This window comes from Doryrhamphus excisus, chromosome 13 (assembly GCF_030265055.1).
Source record: "Doryrhamphus excisus isolate RoL2022-K1 chromosome 13, RoL_Dexc_1.0, whole genome shotgun sequence".
NCBI classification, from domain to species: domain Eukaryota; kingdom Metazoa; phylum Chordata; class Actinopteri; order Syngnathiformes; family Syngnathidae; genus Doryrhamphus; species Doryrhamphus excisus.
Window position 1 is genome coordinate 18,896,986 of NC_080478.1, and position 24,960 is coordinate 18,921,945.

The 24,960-nt window shown below is 35.6% G+C and overlaps 1 protein-coding gene across 4 annotated transcripts in view; it reads right to left on the reverse strand.

Annotated features, from left to right (window-relative positions):
- Positions 1–433: 433 nt before the first annotated feature.
- Positions 434–24,960, reverse strand: part of LOC131139964 (latent-transforming growth factor beta-binding protein 2-like) — a 169,949-nt gene continuing 145,422 nt past the window's right edge. For all 4 annotated transcript variants that reach the window (XM_058089942.1, XM_058089941.1, XM_058089940.1 and 1 more), the window contains 10 exons: positions 22,201–22,329; positions 20,365–20,499; positions 14,447–14,644; positions 11,317–11,409; positions 10,886–11,014; positions 9,478–9,618; positions 7,980–8,153; positions 7,652–7,909; positions 7,437–7,586; positions 434–3,604 (listed from right to left, as the gene is read on the reverse strand). In XM_058089942.1, coding sequence (XP_057945925.1) covers positions 3,429–3,604; positions 7,437–7,586; positions 7,652–7,909; positions 7,980–8,153; positions 9,478–9,618; positions 10,886–11,014; positions 11,317–11,409; positions 14,447–14,644; positions 20,365–20,499; positions 22,201–22,329 — 1,583 coding nt within the window. In that variant the 3' untranslated portion in view covers positions 434–3,428. The remainder of the gene's footprint in view (positions 3,605–7,436; positions 7,587–7,651; positions 7,910–7,979; positions 8,154–9,477; positions 9,619–10,885; positions 11,015–11,316; positions 11,410–14,446; positions 14,645–20,364; positions 20,500–22,200; positions 22,330–24,960) is intronic.

The following is a 24,960-nucleotide window of genomic DNA, read 5'->3' on the forward strand; positions in this document are numbered from 1 at the left end:
GCGCGGTGCTTTGTGGGGTTTGTAGTCAATTAAATAAGTCACGTGTGCGTGCGTATCCCATGATGCTCCGCGCTCAGGAAAACTCACTCCATTGTAAACCAATGATACGGGAAAGACTACACAGTGTATTTTCTGTATTGACCACTAGAGGCTAGTATAACACAGTTAATATATACTCCATGTGTGAACTTTATAAACGATGATTGTTGTTGAATATTTTGTACAAAATAACACGACACAAGCTAAATTAAAAAAGAAACTTTAATGTGGTTAAAAAGTAGGCTACAACAAGAAAGCTATTATGTATTTTCACGGGACAACACTTAAAGAAATAACATTTTAATGCATGGAAATGTATGTCAGTATGAGTGTTGTATATTCTATATGTAAGAAAACACCACAATGATTCAAAATGTACTTTTTTACGTTTTTATTTGAATGACTGACAGTGATTACAGTCAAGAGGTAAACAAAATGATATTTTCCAATGACCACATCATTACAACAAAACATTATCATTAAGTCATTTGGGGTTTTTTTTTTTATAGGGCATAGACTGTTCCTACTTTGGCCCAAATGTTGGACTTCCTGTCTGGTTCAGGTGATAATTAGAGCAGCACAGTTAAACTACAGTGTAGGTTTTTATAGTTGATAAATTGGGTTAAATTAAGACTAGTGTTCTGCTGTCATAATTGTGTGTTTGCCATGTTTTCTCATTTAAAGAAATTATTAAATCATGCCAATGAATAATCTTTGTAATATACAGAACTTCGGTAATAAAATGAAACATGTCCGCCATTAGATTAGAACAGTGCTGCCACTTTTCCACCCCAAACAAAAAAAAATATATTTCATATTCTGCTCCACAGGGCAGGTTATACACGCAGTTCCTCTGGTACAGTGTCAGCCGCTTTTCTTACACATAAAAAAATTTGTTTTAAAAAATATTTTTTACAGACACATATAAATCTACAAAGCTATTATGTCATTTTTTTTTATCATATTTTGCATATTTTATGTCAAACAAAAATAATGGTTGTGCTATGTATGATGTATTAAAATGATATTTAACAAAAAAAAAAAATACATAGTACTAGAGCTGTACAAAATATACCAAACCTCTCCAGCGGAGCCTTTTTTCTTGCACTCACGGGAATCAATCATTTGATTAAGAAGTGTACATAAAGCAGTGATATTTGTGTTATTTTAGACATTAAAATGTAACAACACACGTTGTTACTTTGTCGACAAAATAAAATAAGTTAATACTGTTAATTTTTTTATTTTTTATTTTTAGGAAAAAGTGGCAAGTATTGCACCTTTACATTAAAAAAAAAAACATGACATAATCAGATCCTCATATACATCTACAGTCTTTAAAGGTCGCCGCTGAAGCCTTTATTTTGAAAAGTTTGGTTGTATTCATTGTTGTTGTCACAGCTCTTGGTCCGCACATTCAACACATTGCTGTTCTAAGGATTTTAATGCTGAATAAAATTGATTTTGAATGACTTTGGGAAGGGGCAAAAAGGGGTTCGGTGCTGAAAGTGGTGCATTTGAGTGTGGGAATTCCGAGTACTTTTCTGTACTTGTGGCCGTCACATGAAGAAAAATACAGGAAGAAATAGATTTGAAATAAATAACACAAAAAGAAAGAAACTTAAATGGAGAATGATGAAATTACCAAGAGGGTTAGTGATTGAAAAGGTCAACCCGATCTATTGACTCCTCTTACAGGTGTATGATGGGTAATTAGCGTGTTCTGTTCTGGACGTTTCAGGGTTATTGTTGCAGGTTTAGTGCCAGGCCTTTAACCCGTAGATGCATAAGTGGGTCAAAAATGGGTATTCCTCAAAAACATGTTTTTGATATCATGCCGCTCACATTTTTAACTTATCTTTTATACATTTTAAGAAATTTTAGTTTTTGTGTTACTACCCCAACCTTCCATGTTGTTTTCTTCAAATATCTTTGTAATTAAATTTTTTTATCATTTCATATTCCAGGTAGTCCTCAAAAAACATGTTTTTGCGATCATACCGTTCACATTTTTAACTTACCTTTTTTATAAATTTTAAGAAATTTTAGTTTTTGTGTTACTACCCCAACCTTCCATGTTGTTTTCTTGAAATATCTTTGTAATTAATTTTTTTTATTATTTCATATTCCAGGTATTCCTCAAAAAACATGTTTTTGATATAATGCCATTTACATTTTTTTAATTATCTTTTATACATTTTAAGAAATTTTAGTTTTTGTGTTACTACCCCAACCTTCCATGTTGTTTTCTTGAAATATCTTTGTAATTAAATTTTTTTATCATTTCATATTCCAGGTAGTCCTCAAAAAACATGTTTTTGCGATCATACCGTTCACATTTTTAACTTACCTTTTTATAAATTTTAAGAAATTTTAGTTTTTGTGTTACTACCCCAACCTTCCATGTTGTTTTCTTGAAATATCTTCGTAATAATTTTTTTTTTATTATTTCATATTCCAGGTATTCCTCAAAAAACATGTTTTTGATATCATGCCATTCACATTTTTAACTTATCTTTTATACATTTTAAGAAATTTTAATTTTTGTGTTACTACCCCAACCTTTCATGTTGTTTTCTTGAAATATCTTGGTATTGAATTTTTTTTTATTATTTCATATTCCAGGTATTCCTCAAAAAACATGTTTTTGATATCATGCCATTTACATTTTTAACTTATGTTTTATACATTTTAAGAAATTTTAGTTTTTGTGTTACAACCCCAACCTTCCATAAGTGGGTAAAAATGACCCGGTCAGGTTGTTTTCTTGAAATATCTTCATAATGAAAAATTGTTATAATTTCATATTCCAGGTATTCCTCAAAAAATATGGTTTTGATATCATGCCATTCACATTTTTAACTTATCTTTTATACATTTTAAGAAATTTTAGTTTTTGTGTTACTACCCCAACCTTCCATAAGTGGGTCAAAAATGACCCGGTCAGGTTGTTTTCTTGAAATATCTTCGTAATGAAAATTTTTTATCATTTCATATTCCAGGTATTCCTCAAAAATCATATTTTTGATATCATGTCGTTCACATTTTTAACTTACCTTTATGCAACACACAACTGATCCTCACATCCATCTTTTTCAAAGATGGAAAAAAGTGAAAAATGAAGATATTTCTAACATGAAATCATTCTTGTGTGGTCCTAAATATAATACTAAATATCATACAAGTGATTATTCCTAACCGAAATAGCAAAATTGTCATAAAAATGCATTGATTCTAGTATGGGTGATTTTTGAGCCACTTATGGAAGAGTGTAGGGTCCAGTCACTCGTGCATCTAAAGGGTTAAAGGGAAGAAGGCCAACTTTGAAGAAACAGGTAAAAAAAAAAACAACAACAAAATAATAAAATCAGCGCTAATGAGTTCTCATCTCAGTTTCCTGGTACTCTAAGCTCCGCCTCCGGGATGGCTGGGATGCATTTGTGGGGCTTGGTGGAGGCCACAAAGCCGGGCAAACAGTTGCACTTGTAGGATCCTTCCGTGTTGGTGCACTGGCCGTTTTGACACAACGGCACCTTGTCGCTGATGTCCTCACACTCGTTTATATCTGTGGGGAAAAAGGAACATGAAATGTATTATTATGTGCACGGTGGACGAGTGGTTAGCTAGGTTAGCTAGGTGACCCGAGTTCAATTCCAACCTGTGTGTGGAGTTTGCATGGGTGGGTACAAAAAGGAGGAAGTAAAATTGCAGTGATTTGTTATAACAAGGGGCGGCACGGCGGTCTGGTGGTTAGTGCGCAGACCTCACAGCTAGGAGACCAGGGTTCGGTCCCCGCCCTCGGCCATCTCTGTGTGGAGTTTGCATGTTCTCCCCGTGCATGCGTGGGTTTTCTCCGGGTACTCCGGTTTCCTCCCACATTCCAAAAACATGCTAGGTTAATTAGCTACTCCAAATTGTCCATAGGTATGAATGTGAGTGTGAATGGTTGTTTGTCTATATGTGCCCTGTGATTGGCTGGCGACCAGTCCAGGGTGTACCCCGCCTCTCGCCCGAAGACAGCTGGGATAGGCTCCAGCACCCCCCGCGACCCTCGTGAGGAAAAAGCGGTAGAAAATGAATGAATGAATGTTATAACAAGGATACAAAAACGCAAGTGAAATACGAGTCTATCCAGTGTGTGATGGTGGGATAGGGATATCTGAAATTGGCTTTTTTTGCCAAAAACCGATATGCCGATATCGTCCGACTCTCAATTTCTGATACCAACAGTATGTGTTATATGTGTACTTCTAGCCTGCACGGCGGACAAGTGGTTAGCGCAGACCTCACAGCTAGGAGACCAGGGTTCAATTGCACCCTCGGCCATCTCTGTGTGGAGTTTGCATGTTCTTTCGTTTGTTTTTGTTTTTGTTTTGCTACTGCAGAAATATATTAGAAAAAATAATATTTAGCGTGCTAATTTCTAGGCTGCACGGTGGTCGAGTGGTTAACTCAACGTCCAGGGTTCAATTGCACCCTCAGCCATCTCTGTGTGGAGTTTGCATGTTCTCCCCAGGTTTTCTCCGGGTACTCCGGTTTCCTCCCACATTCCAAAAACATGCTAGGTTAATTAGCGACTCCAAATTGTCCATAGGTTGTTTTTGTTTTTTTCATTTTTTTAGAAAAAGTCTGAAAAACACAAAAAGATGATTTTTTTTTGTCTTATATAATTCCAAAACAGGTCTGGAAAAAGGGCTGCACGGTGGTCGAGTGGTTAGCGTGCAGACCTCAACTACTCAACTTCCAACTTGGCCGTCTTCTTCTTGAAGAAGAGGAATTGTGTTGTATCTATTTGCTACTGCAGAAATATAGTAGAAAAAATTAATATTTAGCATGCTAATTTCTAGGCTGCACGGTGGTGGAGTGGTTAGCTCAACGTCCCCTAGCTGAAATTGTTCTGTAGACCACAAACTAGTTTTTTGGGCAGTTGTTTTTGTTTTTTGTTAGAAAAAGTCTGAAAAACACAAGTCGTCTTATATTTGAGGTCTAAAGATTTATACATGCAAACAAATAGGTGCCGCCAAACAGAGTCAGAGCTTTTCTTCCTGTCACTCACACACACATGCCAGTCTTTACATTATTATTTTTTTTGTCTTATATTTTTCCAAAACAGGTCTTGGAAAAAGGGCTGCACGGTGGTTGAGTGGTTAGCATGCAGACATCACAGCTAGGAGACCTGAGTTCAATTCCACCCTCAGCAATCTCTGTGTGTGAGTTTTGTGTGCGTTTCCTCCCACATTCCAAAAACATGCTAGGTTAATTAGCGACTCCAAATTGTCCATAGGTATGAATGTGAGTGTGAATGGTTGTTTGTCTATATGTGCCCTGTGATTGGCTGGCCACCAGTCCAGTGTGTACCCCGCCTCTCGCATGAAGACAGCTGGGATAGGCTCCAGCACCCCCGCGACCCTCGTGAGGAAAAGCGGTAGAAAATGAATGAATGAATGTCTTATTATGTGCACGGTGGAGGAGTGGTTTACGTGCAGGCCTCACAGCTAGGTGACCAGAGTTCAATTCCAATCTCAGGCATCTCTGTGTGGAGTTTGCATGCGTGGGTTTTTTCCAGGTACTCCGGTTTCCTCCCACATTCCAAAAAAACATGCTAGGTTAATTAGCGACTCCAAATTGTCCGTAGGTATGAATGTGAGTGTGAATGGTTGTTTGACTATATGTGCCCTGTGATTGGCTGGCCACCAGTCCAGCGTGTACCCCGCCTCTCGCATGAAGACAGCTGGGATAGGCTCCAGCACCACATCCGTGACCCTGAATGTAATGAATGATTGTCATATGTATAGCATTGTGGACTCCTGTAGAGCAGCTACACACAATAACCCGCACAGAAAACCTTCTAGATCTTCCAGATTCTGCAGTCGTCTTTTTGCAGTGTTTCCATGGGTGGCTTTGAGACAAGATGAGAAACACTGTCTATTTATTCTGTCTAGTTTATTCCAAAGACTAAAATTTGCTGCGCGGTCTCACTTTCTCACAATCCAAAACCAGCTTTAAAGATATGAAAATCCCACCTAATAGAGCCAGTGGCGCGGATTCAAGGTCTTACTCTTGGCAGCGAGCGGCTAGCAGACAATGCTTTTTGGGGAGTAAGTCTGTTTTTATTACATGGCCGTAAAACACAAGTTAATGCCAGGTTGTTAAATGCAAAGCTTCTACTTGAGCTCCTTGAAATAAATACCACGTCTGGCTCCAAAAGGTTTAAAGCAGGGGTCTCAAACATGCGGCCCGCGGGCCAAATGTGGCCCGCAGGACACTAGTTTGCGGCCCCCGACTTTGATATGAAAGTTTAATGTTAGTTTGATATGGATGCTGTATGGTATCATGTACCCAGAAAAAATTAATTACGTTTGATTCATGTTCATGTTAAAGGTTAAATAACTGTTAATAGTTATCCTCCCTATCCGTGTGGAAGTGGTAAGTTTTTGGCGATTTAAGTTGAAAGGAAATAACTTGAAGGCTACCGCGTAGGTCGCTAGCTCTCTGCGGGCCGCACTAACATTAAACTTTTATATCAAGGCGGGGGCCTCAAAACAGTGTCCTGCGGACCACATTTGGCCTGCAGGCCGCGTGTTTGAGACCCCTGCTGTATGGTATCATGTACCCAGAAAAAAATTATTACGTTTGATTAATGTTCATGTTAAAGGTTAAATAACTGTTAATAGTTATCCTCCCTATCCGTGTGGAAGTGGTAAGTTTTTGGCGATTTAAGTTGAAAGGGAATAACTTGAAGGCTACCGTTTAGGTCGCTAGCTGTCTAGTTTGCGAGTTAGCATGTGTCTCAAGACCCTGCAGTTGCGCAATATGTTGTAAATAAAAAGAGTATAAATGTGACTATAGTCGTGTTTTGTCATGTCTACAGGGCTCTAATAATGCTTTGTTCATTTTAATATGAAAAAAATAATTTGTCTACCCACCAACTATATGTGGTTTCTTAAGTTTTTATTATTTACTGTTTTATTATTATTATTATATTTATTTATTACTGATTGATTGTCTTTATTTTTGATTTGTTTATTTATTTTTCATCTTATTTTGTGTAGAAAAATAAAAATTAAGATATTTGAGAACAGTGGAATGTTTTATCAGAACTTTTATTGTAGAAAATCGGAACCAAAGCACTGAAAAAGTTTGTATATTTTTCTGTTTTTAATAATAATAATAATAATATATAATATTTTAATAATAATAATATTTTTTTTTTTTTTTTTGAAAACCTGATGCGACCCAGCCTTGCCCAGACCCTAGCTCCAGTGGCCCCCAAATAAATTGACTTTGAGACCCCTGCTTTAAAGAGATCAGCATTCTGAGACAATGAAAAAGACTCATGGACCAGATGGTCCCGGTTTACATGTAACGAACTACGAGATGCCAGAGTGGGATCGAACCTATGCAGGCCATCTTGTTGAGATCCAGCTCGTATCCGTCGAAGCAGTCGCAGGTGTAGCCTTCCCTTACACGAACGCAACGTCCGTTCTCGCAGCCGTTCAGGATGCCGCATTCTTCAGCTTGGAGACCCTCAAAGCCCTCATAGCGCTCTGAGAACATACGGAACCCACGTGTTCATTGGAGTGAGCGTACGTAGCGTTGAATACACACCCACCTGAGTGGGGGTCCAGTAGCCGTGGTTGGTGCTCGCGGGGTCGATGTATCGGGACTCGAGCAGGCGCTTCTCGAATACCGTAGTCGTTTTCTGGGATGTCGTACGGTCCAGCGGGTCCGCCGTAGTTGTCCCAGTAAGGAGGAACAAAAGACTCGGCGGCATCCTCGGGAACATCAACGCCGTACTCATAACCCGGTCGCTCCCGTAAACTGTCCGAACTTCCTCTCAGAGGTAGATTGCACATGACTGCATAGTCCTCTGAAAGTCAGAACAGGGGTTAGTCCCGAAAACATAAACCGGAATTGGACCAATGAACAATGAATCACACCTGAATCCCTCCGTGGACAGAAGGCACACTGTCCACTCCAGGCGATTCCATACAGGCAGCAGCATTCGGTGTACGTGGTCCTACGACCCTGAAGGGGTTCTGAACACATGTTGTCCCCCTCCAGACGTTGCCAGCAGATGTCCATGTGCACGTTGGGGTTGGAGTCCAACGTTGCTTTGAAGAAACATCGAAAAAAATGAGTACTTTTTTTTGTATTGCATATGTGCAAACAGTCAAATTAACTTCAAATTTAACTTTATTTGTATAGCACTTTTCCTGCAAGGACATGCAACACAAAGTGCTTTACAGAATTAAAAACAATTACCACAATTAAAAGTAAAAAAAAATTACTAAGCATCAGGTTTTTTTTATTAAAAATATTTTTATAATATTATAATATTAATATATATAATTATAATATATAATAATTATAATAATAATATTAATATTATTTTTTTATTATTTATTAAAAACCAAAAAAATAAAAAAAATTGCTTTGGTTCCGATTTTCTACAATAAAAGCTCTGATAAAACATTCCACTGTTCTCAAATATCTTACTTTTTATTTTTCTACACGAAATAAGATAAAAAAATAAATAAACAAATCAAGAATAAAGAAAATCAATCAATCAGTAATAAATAAATAAATATAATAATAATAATAATAAAACGGCAAAAAATACAAACTTAAGAAACCACATATAGTTGCTGGGTAGACAAATTATTTTTTTCACATTAAAATGAACAAAGCATTATTAGAGCCCTGTAGACATGACAAAACACGACTATAGTCACATTTATACTCTTTTTTATTTACAACATATTGCGCAACTGCAGGGTCTTGAGACACATGCTAACTCGCAAACTAGAGAGCTATAGCGACCTAAACGGTAGCCTTCAAGTTATTTCCTTTCAACTTAAATAGCCAAAAACTTACCACTTCCACACGGATAGGGAGGATAACTATTAACAGTTATTTAACCTTTAACATGAACATTAATCAAACTGAATATTTTTTTCTGGGTACATGATACCATACAGCATCCATATCAAGAGAACATGCAAACTCCACACAGAGATGGCCGAGGGTGGAATTGAACACTGGTCTAAGCTTAAAGACTAAGAACATAACTAAAAAGATAAAAACGTAAGAAAAGTTTAAAAATATTAGTTAAAAGCCTGATTAAAAAGGTGTGTCTTTAATCTCTTAAAAAAAATATCAACAGTCTCCGCAGGGCGGCACGGTGGTCTAGTGGTTAGCGTGCAGACCGCACAGCTAGGAGACCAGGGTTCAATTCCACCATCGGCCATCTCTGTGTGGATTTTGCACATTTTCCCCGTGCATGGGTAGGTTTTCTCCGGTTTCCTCCCACATTCCAAAAAAAACATGCTAGGTTAATTAGCGACTCCAAATTGTCCATAGGTATGAATGTGAGTGTGAATGGTTGTTTGTCTATATGTGCCCTGTGATTGGCTGTGTGCTGTGAGCAAGTCGCACCTTCTGTCGTGTTGACGCTGATGCAACGCCGTCGGGAGCTGTCCAGAACTAATGGCGGACTGCAGAAACAGTTGAAAGAACCCGCCGTGTTCACGCACACTCCGTCCATGCAGGAATTGACAAATTCACATTCGTCATAATCTGGAAAAAAAACACGGGACACACAAATTCATATTGAAAAATTGACATTTTGTGCTGTTGGATCTTAAGGAGGTTCTAAGTGGAGCCTCAAAATGGAAAAAGAAGAAAAAAAATACGGGATCATCTTTCATGTTCCCCTGATCTAAACCCAACGGAGAACACTATGGGATGGATGATAAGGGAAGCTTACAAAAATGGTTTATATTTATAATTTTTTTATAATATAATTTTTACAATATAATTTTTTTTACAATATAATAATAAATTTATAATATAATTTTACAATATAATAATAATAATATTATAATATAGTAAGAACATTTTTATAATATTTTATATATATATATATATATATATATATATATATATATATATATATATATATATATATATATATATATATATATATATATATAACTAACTGCATGAAATAACTGCATCTGTCAACCTTGCATAAATATATATAATAAATAATTATAATTATAATAATAATTAGAATAATTATATATATATATATATTATATATAGTTTTTATAATATAATATGTCTAAAATATATATTATATATAATAAAATATTATTTATTATATTTTATATATACAATATTATATTACTATATAATATATATTATATACATTATAATATAATAATATAATATTATATATATATTATAATACATATTATATTATTTAAAAATATTATTAAAATGTTATTATTATATTATAATATTATATATAATATAATATGTATATATGTATGTATTCTTATATATTCATATATATATATTAATATTATTAATTATTACTATATGAATTATATTAATATACAATTAACATTATTATTAATATAATAATAATAATAAATAATATTACATATTATATATATATTGACAGATGCAGTCATATATATATTATATTAATAATAATAGTATATTAATAATATAATTCCTATAGTAATAATAATATTACTATACTATATATATATATATATATATATAGGACTGCATCTGTCAATATATAATATAATAAATATTATTGTGTATTATGTATCGGATGTATTATGTATTATTATATATAATCAGAGAAGCATCTAGTATACAATAAAAAGTCCAAACATTCACTGTGTGATTGACAGCATTAATCCTAATGGGCCATGTGGGGTCAATAGGAGCAGCTAGAAAACTGCCTATAATCTCTAATATGGATTATTAATTATTATTAATAATTGATTTTAAACATCAAAGAAGAAAAAATGGACCCTTTTCTTACCAACACACTCCAGCCTGACGTTGTCATAGTAGAATCCGGAGCGACAGTAGCAGGTATAAGTGGAGAAGAGATTGACGCATTGTCCGTTCTTACAAATGTCTGATCCAAACATTTCACACTCATTTGCATCTGAGGAAGAAATAAGAAACATAAGAATCATACCTCCGAGTGACATAAGTGCAAGAAACAAACAAAATATTAACACCGAGTAGGAAAATATTTCTTTTCCAGCTGTCGGGACACAGCACCATTAAAGTAATAATCCAGGTATGCGTCCCGTCGAGCCTTGGCGTGAGGCAGCCTCGTTAAAAGGTGGCGAGGGATCGTGTTTGTTTACCTGGCTTTAAAAATGGCCGAAAGTCAAAATAAAACATTCTAGCGCCAGTAGTGAGGAAGCTATAAAAGCCTAGGCATGTTATTAAAATAAGTACCGATGTAGAGTCGCTGATCGGCCAGACTCTGAGTAGAGGAAGCAGGCAGGGGAATTGAACCGCTGCCATGAGGGCACAACTGCTGATGGTCATCTGGAAACAAACAAGCGGTTATGTGGAAATCGTTGATGAATTCATATTGAGGCACTCTTGGCACAATGATTAAGAGCGGCTACACGGTGGTTGAGTGGTTAGCGCGCAGGCCACACAGCTAGGAGACCTGAGTTCGATTCCACCGTCAGCCATCTCTGTGTGGAGTTTGCATATTCTCCCCGTCCGGGTACTCCGGTTTCCTCCCACATTCCAAAAACATGCTAGGTTAATTAGCGACTCCAAATTGTCCATAGGTATGAATGTGAGTGTGAATGGTTGTTTGTCTATATGTGCCCTGTGATTGGCTGGCCACCAGAAGACAGCTGAGATAGGCTTGAAAACAAAAACAAAAACAAAAACAAAAACAAAAACAAAAACAAAAACAAAAACAAAAACAAAAACAAAAACAAAAACAAAAACAAAAACAAAAACAAAAACAAAAACAACTGCCCAAAAAAACAGGCATTTGTAATAAAAAAAATGTGATATTTCACGTTTTTCAGACTTTTTCTAAAAACACAAAAACAAAAAACTAGTTTGTGGTCTCCAGAACAATTTCAACAATTTCTTTGACCTGTTTTGGAAAAATATAAGACAAAAAAAAAAAATATATTTTCAAAGACTGGCATGTGTGTGTGAGTGACAGGAAGAAAAGCTCTGACTCCATTTGGCGCCACCTATTTGTTTGCATGTATAAATCTTTAGACCTCAAATATAAGACGACTTGTGTTTTTCAGACTTTTTCTAAAAAAAACAAAAACAAAAACAACTGCCCAAAAAAAAACTATTTTTTTTTATTTGTTGAGCTACACAAAAAATATTAAAAAAAACCACTCGACCACCTTGCAGCCCTTTTTCAAGACCTGTTTTGGAAGAATATAAGACAAAAAAAAAATCATATTTTTCTAAAAAAAACAAAAACAAAAAACTAGTTTGTGGTCTACAGAACAATTTCTTTTTCAAGACCTGTTTTGGAAAAATATAAGACAAAAAAAAAATCATATTTTTTCTAAAAAAAAACAAAACAAAAAACTAGTTTGTGGTCTACAGAACAATTTCAACAATTTCTTTTTCAAGAGCTGTTTTGTCAAAATATAAGACAAAAAAAATCTTGTTATGTAAGTGCTTGTTATTTGGGATCCAAGTAGATCAGGCATTCATTCATAAATAAGAAAAATATAAGACAAAAAAAATTATATTTTCAAAGACTGGCATGTGTGTGTGAGTGACAGGAAGAAAAGCTCTGACTCCATTTGGCGCCACCTATTTGTTTGCATGTATAAATCTTTAGGCCTCAAATATAAGACGACTTGTGTTTTTCAGACTTTTTCTAAAAAAAACAAAAACAACTGCCCAAAAAAAACCTATTTTTTTTTATTTGTTGAGCTAAACAAAAAATATTTAAAAAAAACACTCGACCACCCTGCAGCCCTTTTTCAAGACCTGTTTTGGAAAAATATAAGACAAAAAAAAACATATTTTTTCTAAAAAAAACAAAAACAAAAAAACTAGTTTGTGGTCTCCAGAACAATTTCAACAATTTATTTTTCAAGACCTGTTTTGGAAAAATATAAGACAAAAAAAATCTTGTTATGTAAGTGCTTATTTGGGATCCAAGTAGATCAGGCATTCATTCATAAATAAGAAAAATATAAGACAAAAAAAATTATATTTTCAAAGACTGGCATGTGTGTGCGAGTGACAGGAAGAAAAGCTCTGACTCCATTTGGCGCCACCTATTTGTTTGCATGTATAAATCTTTAGACCTCAAATATAAGACGACTTGTGTTTTTTAGACTTTTTCTAAAAAAAAAAAAAAAACAACTGTCCCAAAAAACTATTTTTTTATGTGTTGAGCTACACAAAAAATATTTTAAAAAACCACTCGACCACCTTGCAGCCCCTTTTCAAGACCTGTTTTGGAAAAATATAAGACAAAAAAAAAATCATATTTTTTCTAAAAAAAACAAAAACAAAAAAACTAGTTTTTCAACAATTTCTTTTTCAAGACCTGTTTTGGAAAAATATAAGACAAATATAAGACAAAAAAAAATCTTGTTATATCTTGCTTGTTATTTGGGATCCAAGTAGATCAGGCATTCATTCATAAATAAGAAAAATATAAGACAAAAAAAAATCATGTTTTCAAAGACTGGCATGTGTGTGCGAGTGACAGGAAGAAAAGCTCTGACTCCATTTGGCGCCACCTATTTGTTTGCATGTATAAATCTTTACACCTCAAATATAAGACGACTTGTGTTTTTCAGACTTTTTCTAAAAAAAACAAAAACAAAAACAACTGCCAAAAAAAACTAGTCTGTGGTCTACAGAACAATTTAAAAAAAAATTTGAAGACCTGTTTTGGAAAAATATAAGACAAAAAAAAATCATATTTTCAAAGACTGGCGTGTGTGTGTGAGTGACAGGAAGAAAAGCCCTGACTCCATTTGGCCCCACCTATTTGTTTGCATGTATAAATCTTTAGACCTCAAATATAAGACGACTTGTGTTTTTCAGACTTTTTCTAAAAAAAAAAAAAACAACTGCCCCAAAAAACTATTTTTTTTTAATTTGTTGAGCTACACAAAAAATATTTTAAAAAACCAAGTAGATCAGGCATTCATTCATAAATAAGAAAAATATAAGACCAAAAAAAAAAATTGTTTTCAAAGACTGGCATGTGTGTGTGAGTGACAGGAAGAAAAGCTCTGACTCCATTTGGCCCCACCTATTTGTTTGCATGTATAAATCTTTAGACCTCAAATATAAGACGACTTGTGTTTTTCAGACTTTTTCTAACAAAAACAAAAACAAAAACAAAAACAAAAACAAAAACAAAAACAAAAACAAAAACAAAAACAAAAACAAAAACAAAAACAAAAACAAAAACAAAAACATGCAAACTCCACATGTGCCGTGGGTGGGATTGAACTCTAGTCTCCTAGCCGCGAGGTCTGTGCGCTAACCACTCGACCACCGTGCATCCTTAGATCAGGCCTCTGTAATAATAATAATAAAAAAAGAAGTGATATTTCACCTCCTCCTGGAGTGGGACAAGCGTGGATCTCACAGTTGTCGCCCCAGCCGGCCCCCACGGTGCAGCAGCACTCCTGCTTGGTGGCGTTACGAGACAAGACGTTGTCGCAGAAATTTGCATCATTTAAGTTGTAGTAACACTCCTTCCTCTCCTCGGTTGCGGGGACCGCAGGAGACGAGGCTTTTGAGTCGGTACCGGCTGAAAAAAAGAAGGGAAAAGTCGGATATTGGAATTCAACCAGGAAAAGCGGAGACGTTTGTAACGCAGTCTTAGGAATCCGATATGCCAACACGCCTCCTCTCAGGTGGCGTATTTATAGGTTATCACATGGTTTGTCTGGTATCAAGCCAGGTATCATGCCCCCAAGTGTCAGTATCAGCCCGGTCTTGGTGTGTGAGTGACAGGAAGAAAAGCTCTGACTCCATTTGGCCCCACCTATTTGTTTGCATGTATAAATCTTTAGACCTCAAATATAAGACAACTTGTGTTTTTCAGAGTTTTTCTAAAAAAAAAAACCCAAAAACAACTGCCCAAAAAAACAGGCCTTTGTAATAATTTTTTTTTTTATATTTCACGTTTTTCAGACTTTTTCGAAAAAAAACAAAACCAAAAAACTAGTTTGTGGTCTCCAGAACAATTTCAACAATTTCTTTTTCAAGACCTGTTTTGGAAAAATATAAGACAAAAAAAAAAATCATGTTTTCAAAGACTGGCATGTGTGTGCGAGTGACAGGAAGAAAAGCTCTGACTCCATTAGGCGCCACCTATTTGTTTGCATGTATAAATCTTTAGACCTCAAATATAAGACGACTTGTGTTTTTCAGAGTTTTTCTAAAAAAATCAGGCCAGGTATCATGCCCCCAAGTGTCAGTATCAGCCCGGTCTTGGTGTGTGAGTGACAGGAAGAAAAGCTCTGACTCCATTTGGCCCCACCTATTTGTTTGCATGTATAAATCTTTAGACCTCAAATATAAGACAACTTGTGTTTTTCAGAGTTTTTCTAAAAAAAAAAACCCAAAAACAACTGCCCAAAAAAACAGGCCTTTGTAATAATTTTTTTTTTTATATTTCACGTTTTTCAGACTTTTTCGAAAAAAAACAAAACCAAAAAACTAGTTTGTGGTCTCCAGAACAATTTCAACAATTTCTTTTTCAAGACCTGTTTTGGAAAAATATAAGACAAAAAAAAAAATCATGTTTTCAAAGACTGGCATGTGTGTGCGAGTGACAGGAAGAAAAGCTCTGACTCCATTAGGCGCCACCTATTTGTTTGCATGTATAAATCTTTAGACCTCAAATATAAGACGACTTGTGTTTTTCAGAGTTTTTCTAAAAAAATCAGGCCAGGTATCATGCCCCCAAGTGTCAGTATCAGCCCGGTCTTGGTGTGTGAGTGACAGGAAGAAAAGCTCTGACTCCATTTGGCCCCACCTATTTGTTTGCATGTATAAATCTTTAGACCTCAAATATAAGACAACTTGTGTTTTTCAGAGTTTTTCTAAAAAAAAAAAACCCAAAAACAACTGCCCAAAAAAACAGGCCTTTGTAATAATTTTTTTTTTTATATTTCACGTTTTTCAGACTTTTTCGAAAAAAACAAAACCAAAAAACTAGTTTGTGGTCTCCAGAACAATTTCAACAATTTCTTTTTCAAGACCTGTTTTGGAAAAATATAAGACAAAAAAAAAAAAATCATGTTTTCAAAGACTGGCATGTGTGTGCGAGTGACAGGAAGAAAAGCTCTGACTCCATTTGGCGCCACCTATTTGTTTGCATGTATAAATCTTTAGACCTCAAATATAAGACGACTTGTGTTTTTCAGAGTTTTTCTAAAAAAATCAGGCCAGGTATCATGGCCCCAAGTGTCAGTATCAGCCCGGTCTTGGTGTGTGAGTGACAGGAAGAAAAGCTCTGACTCCATTTGCCGCCACCTATTTGTTTGCATGTATAAATCTTTAGACCTCAATAATGTAGCGGCCCTAACGTGTTCATTGTTGACATGTTGTGCTCTTGAGTGTCTGACTGTTCCGGGTGACTGTGAATGCACCAGGGGTGGGGATATTGACACTTGGGGGCATGATACCTGGCCTGATACCAGACACACCATGTGATGATCTTATTATCACATACTATTTAATCATGAGCTTATTACAGTAAACCTCGGATATATCGGACTCGGATATATCGGAAATTCGCTCACAACGGACAGATAAAAAAGAACCGATTTTTCTGTAATGCATTTCCAATAAAAATTCATTGCATATATCGGATTTTTTATAATGGATTTTGCCTATTTCGGACAAAATCTCCAGTCCCGTTCCAATGCATTTCCATGAAATTTCCCTCGCATATATCGGATGGCCGCATCGTGGCGCTCCGATTCGCCGAATCGTGACAGGCCGCTATACGACGTCATTTGCAGCGTTTGCAGCGTTGCCTGCGCGTCCAGGTACATTGGAAACATAGTCAAGGAAGTGCCTTTTTATAACGGATAAAATCCCATTTACGCATATACCGGATATAAATCCGATATATGCGTAAAACGGACATTTTCCGGTATACGCATATAACGGATTTCGCTTATATCGGACAAAACCAGTGGGAACAATTGAATCCGATATATCCGAGGTTTACTGTAATAAGCTCATGATTAAATAGTATGTGATAATAAGATCGTCACATGGTTTGTCTGGTATCAGGCCAGGTATCATGCCCCCAAGTGTCAGTATCCCCACCCCTGGTGCATTCACAGTCACCCGGAACAGTCAGACACTCAACAATGAACACGTTAGGGTCGCTACATTATTGAGGTCTAGAGATTTATACATGCAAACAAATAGGTGGCGGCAAATGGAGTCAGAGCTTTTCTTCCTGTCACTCACACACCGAGACCAGGCTGATACTGACACTTGGGGGCATGATACCTGGCCTGATACCAGACAAACCATGTGACGATCTTATTATCACATACATACTATCATGCCCCCAAGTGTCAGTATCAGCCCGAGACCGAAGGTCGTGATAACCTCCATGTGATAACCTCTAAGTATCACTGCCCTGGGCTTTGACACAGTATCATTTCGGCCTTTTCCCGTATCATTCATGGGCGGTTTCTAGGGTACAGTGTCAATTAATACTGTAGTATGTGATAATTAGAGGTTATCACATGGTTATCACCTTCGGTCTCGGGCTGATACTGAGCAGTGCGCTCTGAGTGGACAGCTACGGGGAGGGAGTGGGGGGTGATACTGGACATGGTTAAACTCTATATTTTATCAGTATCACTGAAGCCTGGGCTTTGACACAATATCATTTCGGCCTTTTCCTGTATCATTCATGGGCGGTTTCTAGGGTACAGGGACAATTAATACTGTAGTACAGTAAACCTCGGATATATCGGATTCAATTGTTCCCACTGGTTTTGTCCGATATAAGCGAAATCCGTTATATGCGTATACCGGAAAATGTCCGTTTTACGCATATATCGGATTTATATCCGGTATATGCGTAAATGGGATTTTATCCGTTATAAAAAGGCACTTCCTTGACTATGTTTCCAATGTACCTGGACGCGCAGGCAACGCTGCAAACGCTGCAAATGACGTCGTATAGCGGCCTGTCACGATTCGGCGAATCGGAGCGCCACGATGCGGCGATATATCCGATATATGCGAGGGAAATTTAATGGAAATGCATTGGAACGGGACTGGAGATTTTTGTCCGAAATAGGCGAAATCCGTTATAAAAAATCCGATATATGCAATGAATTTTTATTGGAAATGCATTACAGAAAAATCGGTTCTTTTTTATCTGTCCGTTGTGAGCGAATTTCCGATATATCTGAGTCCGATATATCCGAAGTTTACTGTATGTGATAATACCCTGGCCCCGGCACCGTGCAGCCAAAAGGCATAGGCTCAGGCATTTTACCCGTAAGCTGCTAGCTTATCCGAATGGAAACACTGGCATGTGAGTCAACACAACGTTCACGTTCGCATGATTGATTAACACACGTCGAAAGCAAAACAGTGGAATGCGGCGAAAAGGTACACAGAAGCATAGTTGGGGTTTAGCGCCCAGGCGGGAGGAAAAAAACAACCCCGGTCGAGGGTACGCCGATTAATAATGTAAATACACCCCGATTCCTGTACACAAGCGATGATGTTTCCACGACTCAAAGTGCTTTCTCTGGAATCACAATACCCGGTGATGTTATCTTAGAAGAGACGTCCACAGCGTCCATTACCAGAAGGTACAATCCAGCATTGTTTGTCTTGGTGGGAAACTAGGTCTACAGTAACTCCCCTGTGGGGACTTTGCTTGGCTGTACTGAAGAAGTTACGGCATCAATTGTCCGAGGGATTAGACCAGGGGTGGGCAAACTTTTTGACTGATTCATTTAACAAAATTGACGGGGGGGGGATTATGTAGTATTTTACACGTAACAGTCCATTTTTACACCTATATTTTTACACATATTTTACATGTAAAAGTGTCATGCAATCTGCTATATGTGAACTTTGAAATCATTTATTTGATGTAAAGTGTGTTATAAATGTATTATTATTATTGTTATTTTTATTAGAATTATTATTGTTATTAGTTATAGTAATGTTATTATATTATTATTATTATTATTATTTTGTTAATAATAATAATATTACTACCATTATTATATTAATATTATTAACAACAATATTAATATAATAGTATTATTATTATCATTATTGACAACATTATTATTATTATTATTATTATTATTATTATTATTATTATTATTGTGCTTGTGCTCCTTTTTCCAGGAGTATTTTGTAATATTACTACCATTATTATATTAATATTATTAACAACAATATTAATATAATAGTAGTATTATTATCATTATTGACAACATTGTTATTATTATTATTATTATTATTATTATTATTATTATTATTATTATTATTATTATTATTATTATTATTATTATTATTATTACTATTATTGTGCTTGTGCTCCTTTTTCCAGGAGCATTTTGTAATATTACTACCATTATTATATTAATATTATTAACAACAATATTAATATAATAGTATTATTATTATTATTATTATTATTATTATTATTATTATTATTATTATTATTATTATTATTATTATTATTACTATTATTGTGCTTGTGCTCCTTTTTCCAGGAGCATTTTGTAATATTACTACCATTATTATATTAATATTATTAACAACAATATTAATATAATAGTAGTATTATTATCATTATTATCATTATTATTATTATTATTATTATTATTATTATTATTATTATTATTATTATTATTATTATTATTATTATTATTATTGTGCTTGTGCTCCTTTTTCCAGGAGCATTTTGTAATATTACTACCATTATTATATTAATATTATTAACAACAATATTAATATAATAGTAGTATTATTATCATTATTATCATTATTATTATTATTATTATTATTATTATTATTATTATTATTATTATTATTGTGCTTGTGCTCCTTTTTCCAGGAGCATTTTGTAAACAACAGACCACATCAAATAACGAAATTGATAAAGCAGCTACCTCAACCATCGAAAAGTTGGCCCAAGCCACGATGCCAGGTTGTACGTTGACTTTAAATGAAATACTTTAGAAAAAACAGGCGGGCCATATTGAAACACTTGGCGGGCCGCATGTGGCCCCCGGGCCGTAGTTTGCCCACCCCTGGATTAGACTCATCCAAATATTTTATATACCTCGAAAAAACAAATGTAAGCAAAACCAGGTCGAAAAAGATACACTTAAGTCGCGTTCCACCTAGTCGCCCGTGTTGTTTGGATAATGACACACGGCTCATTAAATAAGCGAAAAACTCCACGTTAGAATTAAGTCCTGTGAGGCACTGTGGGCGCAGACGGCGTTCCCTTACCCAGGGAGCGGCACCGGCTGGTGATGGGATCAAATTCCTCATTGTCGCTGGGGCAGATGCACAGGAAGCTGCCGTCGAAGTTCTCACACAGGGCCCCCCCGCACAGCGCCAGGCTCATCTCGCACTCATTCACGTCTGAGAGGAAGAGGTCGATAGGTCAGTAAAGGACGAGGTACACAATGCCATGTGCGCCGCAAAAGTACCGTTTTTTTCGTGGAAATAAAATAATTAGAACGTGCTTGTCACTGCCGTACTTCCATTTTGTTTTGGGATGGTAGCAGGTCTAGCTAACAAAAAGACAATTTTTTTTTGTTTGCTGATGTAATTTAGTGCTTCATTTATATATACGAAAAATATAAGGCAAAAAAAAATAATCATGTTTTCAAAGACTGGCATGTGTGTGTGAGTGACAGGAAGAAAAGCTCTGACTCCGTTTGACGCCACCTATTTGTTTGCATGTATAAATCTTTAGACCTCAAATATAAGACGACTTTTATTTTTCAGACTTTTTCTAAAAAAACAAAAACAAAAACAAAAACAAAAACAAAAACAAAAACAAAAACAAAAACAAAAACAAAAACAAAAACAAAAACAAAAACAAAAACAAAAACAAAAACAAAAACAAAAACCTCAAATATAAGACGACTTGTGTTTTTAAAACTTTTTCTAAAAAAAACAAAAACAAAAAACTAGTTTGTGGTCTACAGAAGAATTTCACCTCAGGGACGTTGAGCTAAAAAAAATATTAAAAAAAAAACACTCAACCACCTTGCAGCTCTTTTTCAAGACCCGTTTTGGAAAAATATAAGACCAAAAAAAATCATGTTTTCAAAGACCGGCATGTGTGTGCGAGTGACAGGAAGAAAAGCTCTGACTCAAACTTTTTCTAAAAAAAAACAAAAACAAAAAACTAGTTTGTGGTCTACAGAAGAATTTCAGCTAGGGGAGCTAAACAAAAAATATTTAAAAAAAAAACACTCAACCACCTTGCAGCCCTTTTTCAAGACCCGTTTTGGAAAAATATAAGACAAAAAAAATCATGTTTTCAAAGACCGGCATGTGTGTGTGAGTGACAGGAAGAAAAGCTCTGCCTCCATTTGGCGCCACCTATTTGTTTGCATGTATAAATCTTTAGACCTCAAATATAAGACGACTTGTGTTATTCAGACTTTTTCTAAAAAAAACAAAAACAAAAAGAACTGCCCCAAAAAACTATATTTTTTTTATTTGTTGAGCTACACAAAAATATTAAAAAAAAACATTCCACACCAAGTAGGATTCAATATTAATATTAATAAATTAAATATTTCCATAGTTACAGCATAGAAAACCTGTTTATGATATTCTCAATATGTTTTTTTTACCATTATTAGAGCTCGGTAGACATAAAATAACACCCCTATAGTCGACTTTACGCTCAAATTTCACACTACATGGTTATGGGATCACTGCAGAGACATAACAATGGTCGCCGCTTTAAGAATAGCGTATGAAAAAGTTAATACTACAGGTAGCAGTACTTTCTAAGTTACTACATGAAATCAATATGCACAGGAAGGAAGTTCGGGTAATACTTAAAATCACCAAAGTACGGCAAAATACTGTAAGTATTGATTGTTATTATGAATGTATATAGCAGGTATATAAAACTAGAATTTTTTTAGCTGATTGTGTATCTTTATAATGCACAGAAAATAGAAAGATGTGTTTTTCATATAAGGATTATGGATGATGGGCAACATTTTTTGACTCTAGGATGGGAAAAATTGTGTGGAAATTAGAACAAAACATATTGTATTGGACTCAAATGACTTCAAGTGCAACGCATTTACATACCGACACATTTGCTGGGGTCTCCGGGTGGGTTTGTGTAGCCTTGATCGCACTGGCAGCGGTAGGAGCCGTCGGTGTTCTCGCAAAAGCCATGGCTCCCGCAGATGGTTTCGTTGAGGCACTCGTCTACATCTTAAGAATTGAACACAAAGTGATTGTTTACACTGGCCACAGCAGAAACCACATTCAATTCTAATTAGACTTACAATAACAAGTGAAAGGATAAATTAGTTAGAAATTAGCATTCATTCATTTTCTACCGCTTATCCTCACGAGTGTCGCGGGAATGCTGGAGCCTATCCCAGCTGTCTTTGAGCAAGAGGCGGGGTACACCCTGGACTGGTGGCCAGCCAATCACAGGGCACATATAGACAAACAACCATTCACACTCACATTCATACCTATGGACAATTTGGAGTCGCTAATTAACCTAGCATGTTTTTGGAATGTGGGAGGAAACCGGAGTACCCGGGAAAAACCCACACATGCACAGGAAGAACATGCAAACTCCACACAGAAATGGCAGACGGTGGAATTTAACTCGGGTCTCCTAGCTGTGAGGCCTGCGTGCTAACCACTTGTGTACTGTGCAGCCTAGAAATTAGCATTCATTCATTCATTTTCTACTGATTATCTTCACAAGGGGTGCTGGAGTCTATCCCAGCTGTCTTCGGGCGAGAGGCAGGGTACACCCTGGACTGGTGGCCAGCCAATCACAGGGCACATATAGACAAACAACCATTCACACTCACATTCATACCTATGGACAATTTGGAGTCGCTAATTAACCTAGCATGTTTTTGGAATGTGGGAGGAAACCGGACTACCCGGAGAAAACCCACGCAAACTCCACACAGAGATGGATGAGGGTGGAATTGAACTCGGGTCTCCTAGCTGCGAGGTCTGCACGCTAACCACTCGACCACTGTGCAGCCCTTTTTCAAGACCTGTTTTGGAAAAATATAAGACAAAAAAAAATCATGTTTTCAAAGACTGTCGTGTGTGCGAGTGACAGGAAGAAAAGCTCTGACTCCATTTGGCGCCACCTATTTGTTTGCATGTATAAATCTAAAATATTATATTAAACCTAAAATATAAGACGACTTGTGTTTTTCAGACTATTTCTAAACAAAAACAAAAACAAAAACAAAAACAAAAACAAGTTTGTGCTCTACAGAACAATTTCAGCTCCCTCTATCTGGTACTTTTACAATCAGTAACTGTTACATTTGTTCACTTCCTGCTTTCCCAACATAGTTTAAGTTTTTTTTTGTTTTTTAATAAAAAAAATTTTTTTAATTTTTAAATTTTTTAATTTTTTTAAATTTTTTTTAATGTTTTTATTTCATTTGAACATGCATCAGATTACAATTGAATGCATCCCATAATCAGTTCCCAGTTCCACATGTCCAAAAGGAGTAGGAAGAAGCAAAGCTTATTAAATCCTACCCCTCCATCTGGTACTTTTACAATCAGTTACTGTTACATTTGTTCACTTCCTGCTTTCCTAGTATAATTAAATTTTTTTTTTTGTCATGTACCAAAGTACGAGGTGAAAAAAAACTAAAAAAAATATTGTTTTGTGGTCTACAGAAAAAATTCAGCTAGGGGACGTTGAGCTAACCACTCGGTCACCGTGCAGCCTAGAAATTAGCACGCTAAATATTATTTTTTCTACTATATTTCTGCAGTAGTGAAAAAATACAACACAATTCCTCTTGTTCAAGAAGTAGACGGCAGAGTTGGAAGTTGAGTAAACAACAGCAAATCTCTTCAAAGTATTTTAGTACTGTGTTAGATGCGTGTTTTCAATATATTGTTCACTGTACACAAGGACGATTCTAAGCTAAAAGTGGGCAGCCATCTTTGGAAAAGGCAACCATGAGAAGTTGACGGCGGCCTGAAATTGTATCTTTTCGCTTGAATCAATTTACACCGTAACATAACATCTCACACGGTGACTCTCAAAGTGACAGACGCTTGGTGGGTTTTGTTTTGGCAATGAAAAAAGTCCCGCGCTAGCATAAGCCAAACCGCAGTGTTTCTAACATGTCAAAGATGGTGGACATATAGTATGTATTATACAGTTCACTGACAGGGTTTTCAAACACCGGTGTTTGTAAGTTAATTCCAGGAAACTATGGAAAATGATATGTTTTAAGTCAATCCAGAAGGGTTGTCAGCAAGGAGTGGAGATTTGTTAAACCTGGACCACCAGAATGTTCCCTATTTAGTGTACAGATAATTGTACTTGTACTTTTACAGTGTCTCACAAAAGTGTCCCCAAAGGACAATACTATAGAAATTAAACCCGAATACAAAGCAAACTAGCAGCCTTTTACAATCAGTAACTGTTACATTTGTTCACTTCCTGCTTTCTAATATAATTAAAGTTTTTTTTTAATTTTATTGTTTTAATTAAAAAATGTTTTTTAATTTTTTTACATTTTTTTTAATGGTTTTATTTCATTTGAACATGCATCAGATTACCCCTACCCCTCCATCTGGTACTTTTACAATCAGAACTGTTACATTTGTTCACTTCCTGCTTTCCTAACATAGTTTAAGTTTTTTTTGTTTTTTAATAAAAATGTTTTTTTAATTTTTATTATTTTTTTTATGGTTTTATTTCATTTGAACATGCATCAGATTACAATTGAATGCATCCCATAATCAGTTCACAGTTCCACATGTCCAAAAGGAGTAGGAAGAAGCAAAGCTTATTAAATCCTACCCCTCCATCTGGTACTTTTACAATCAGTA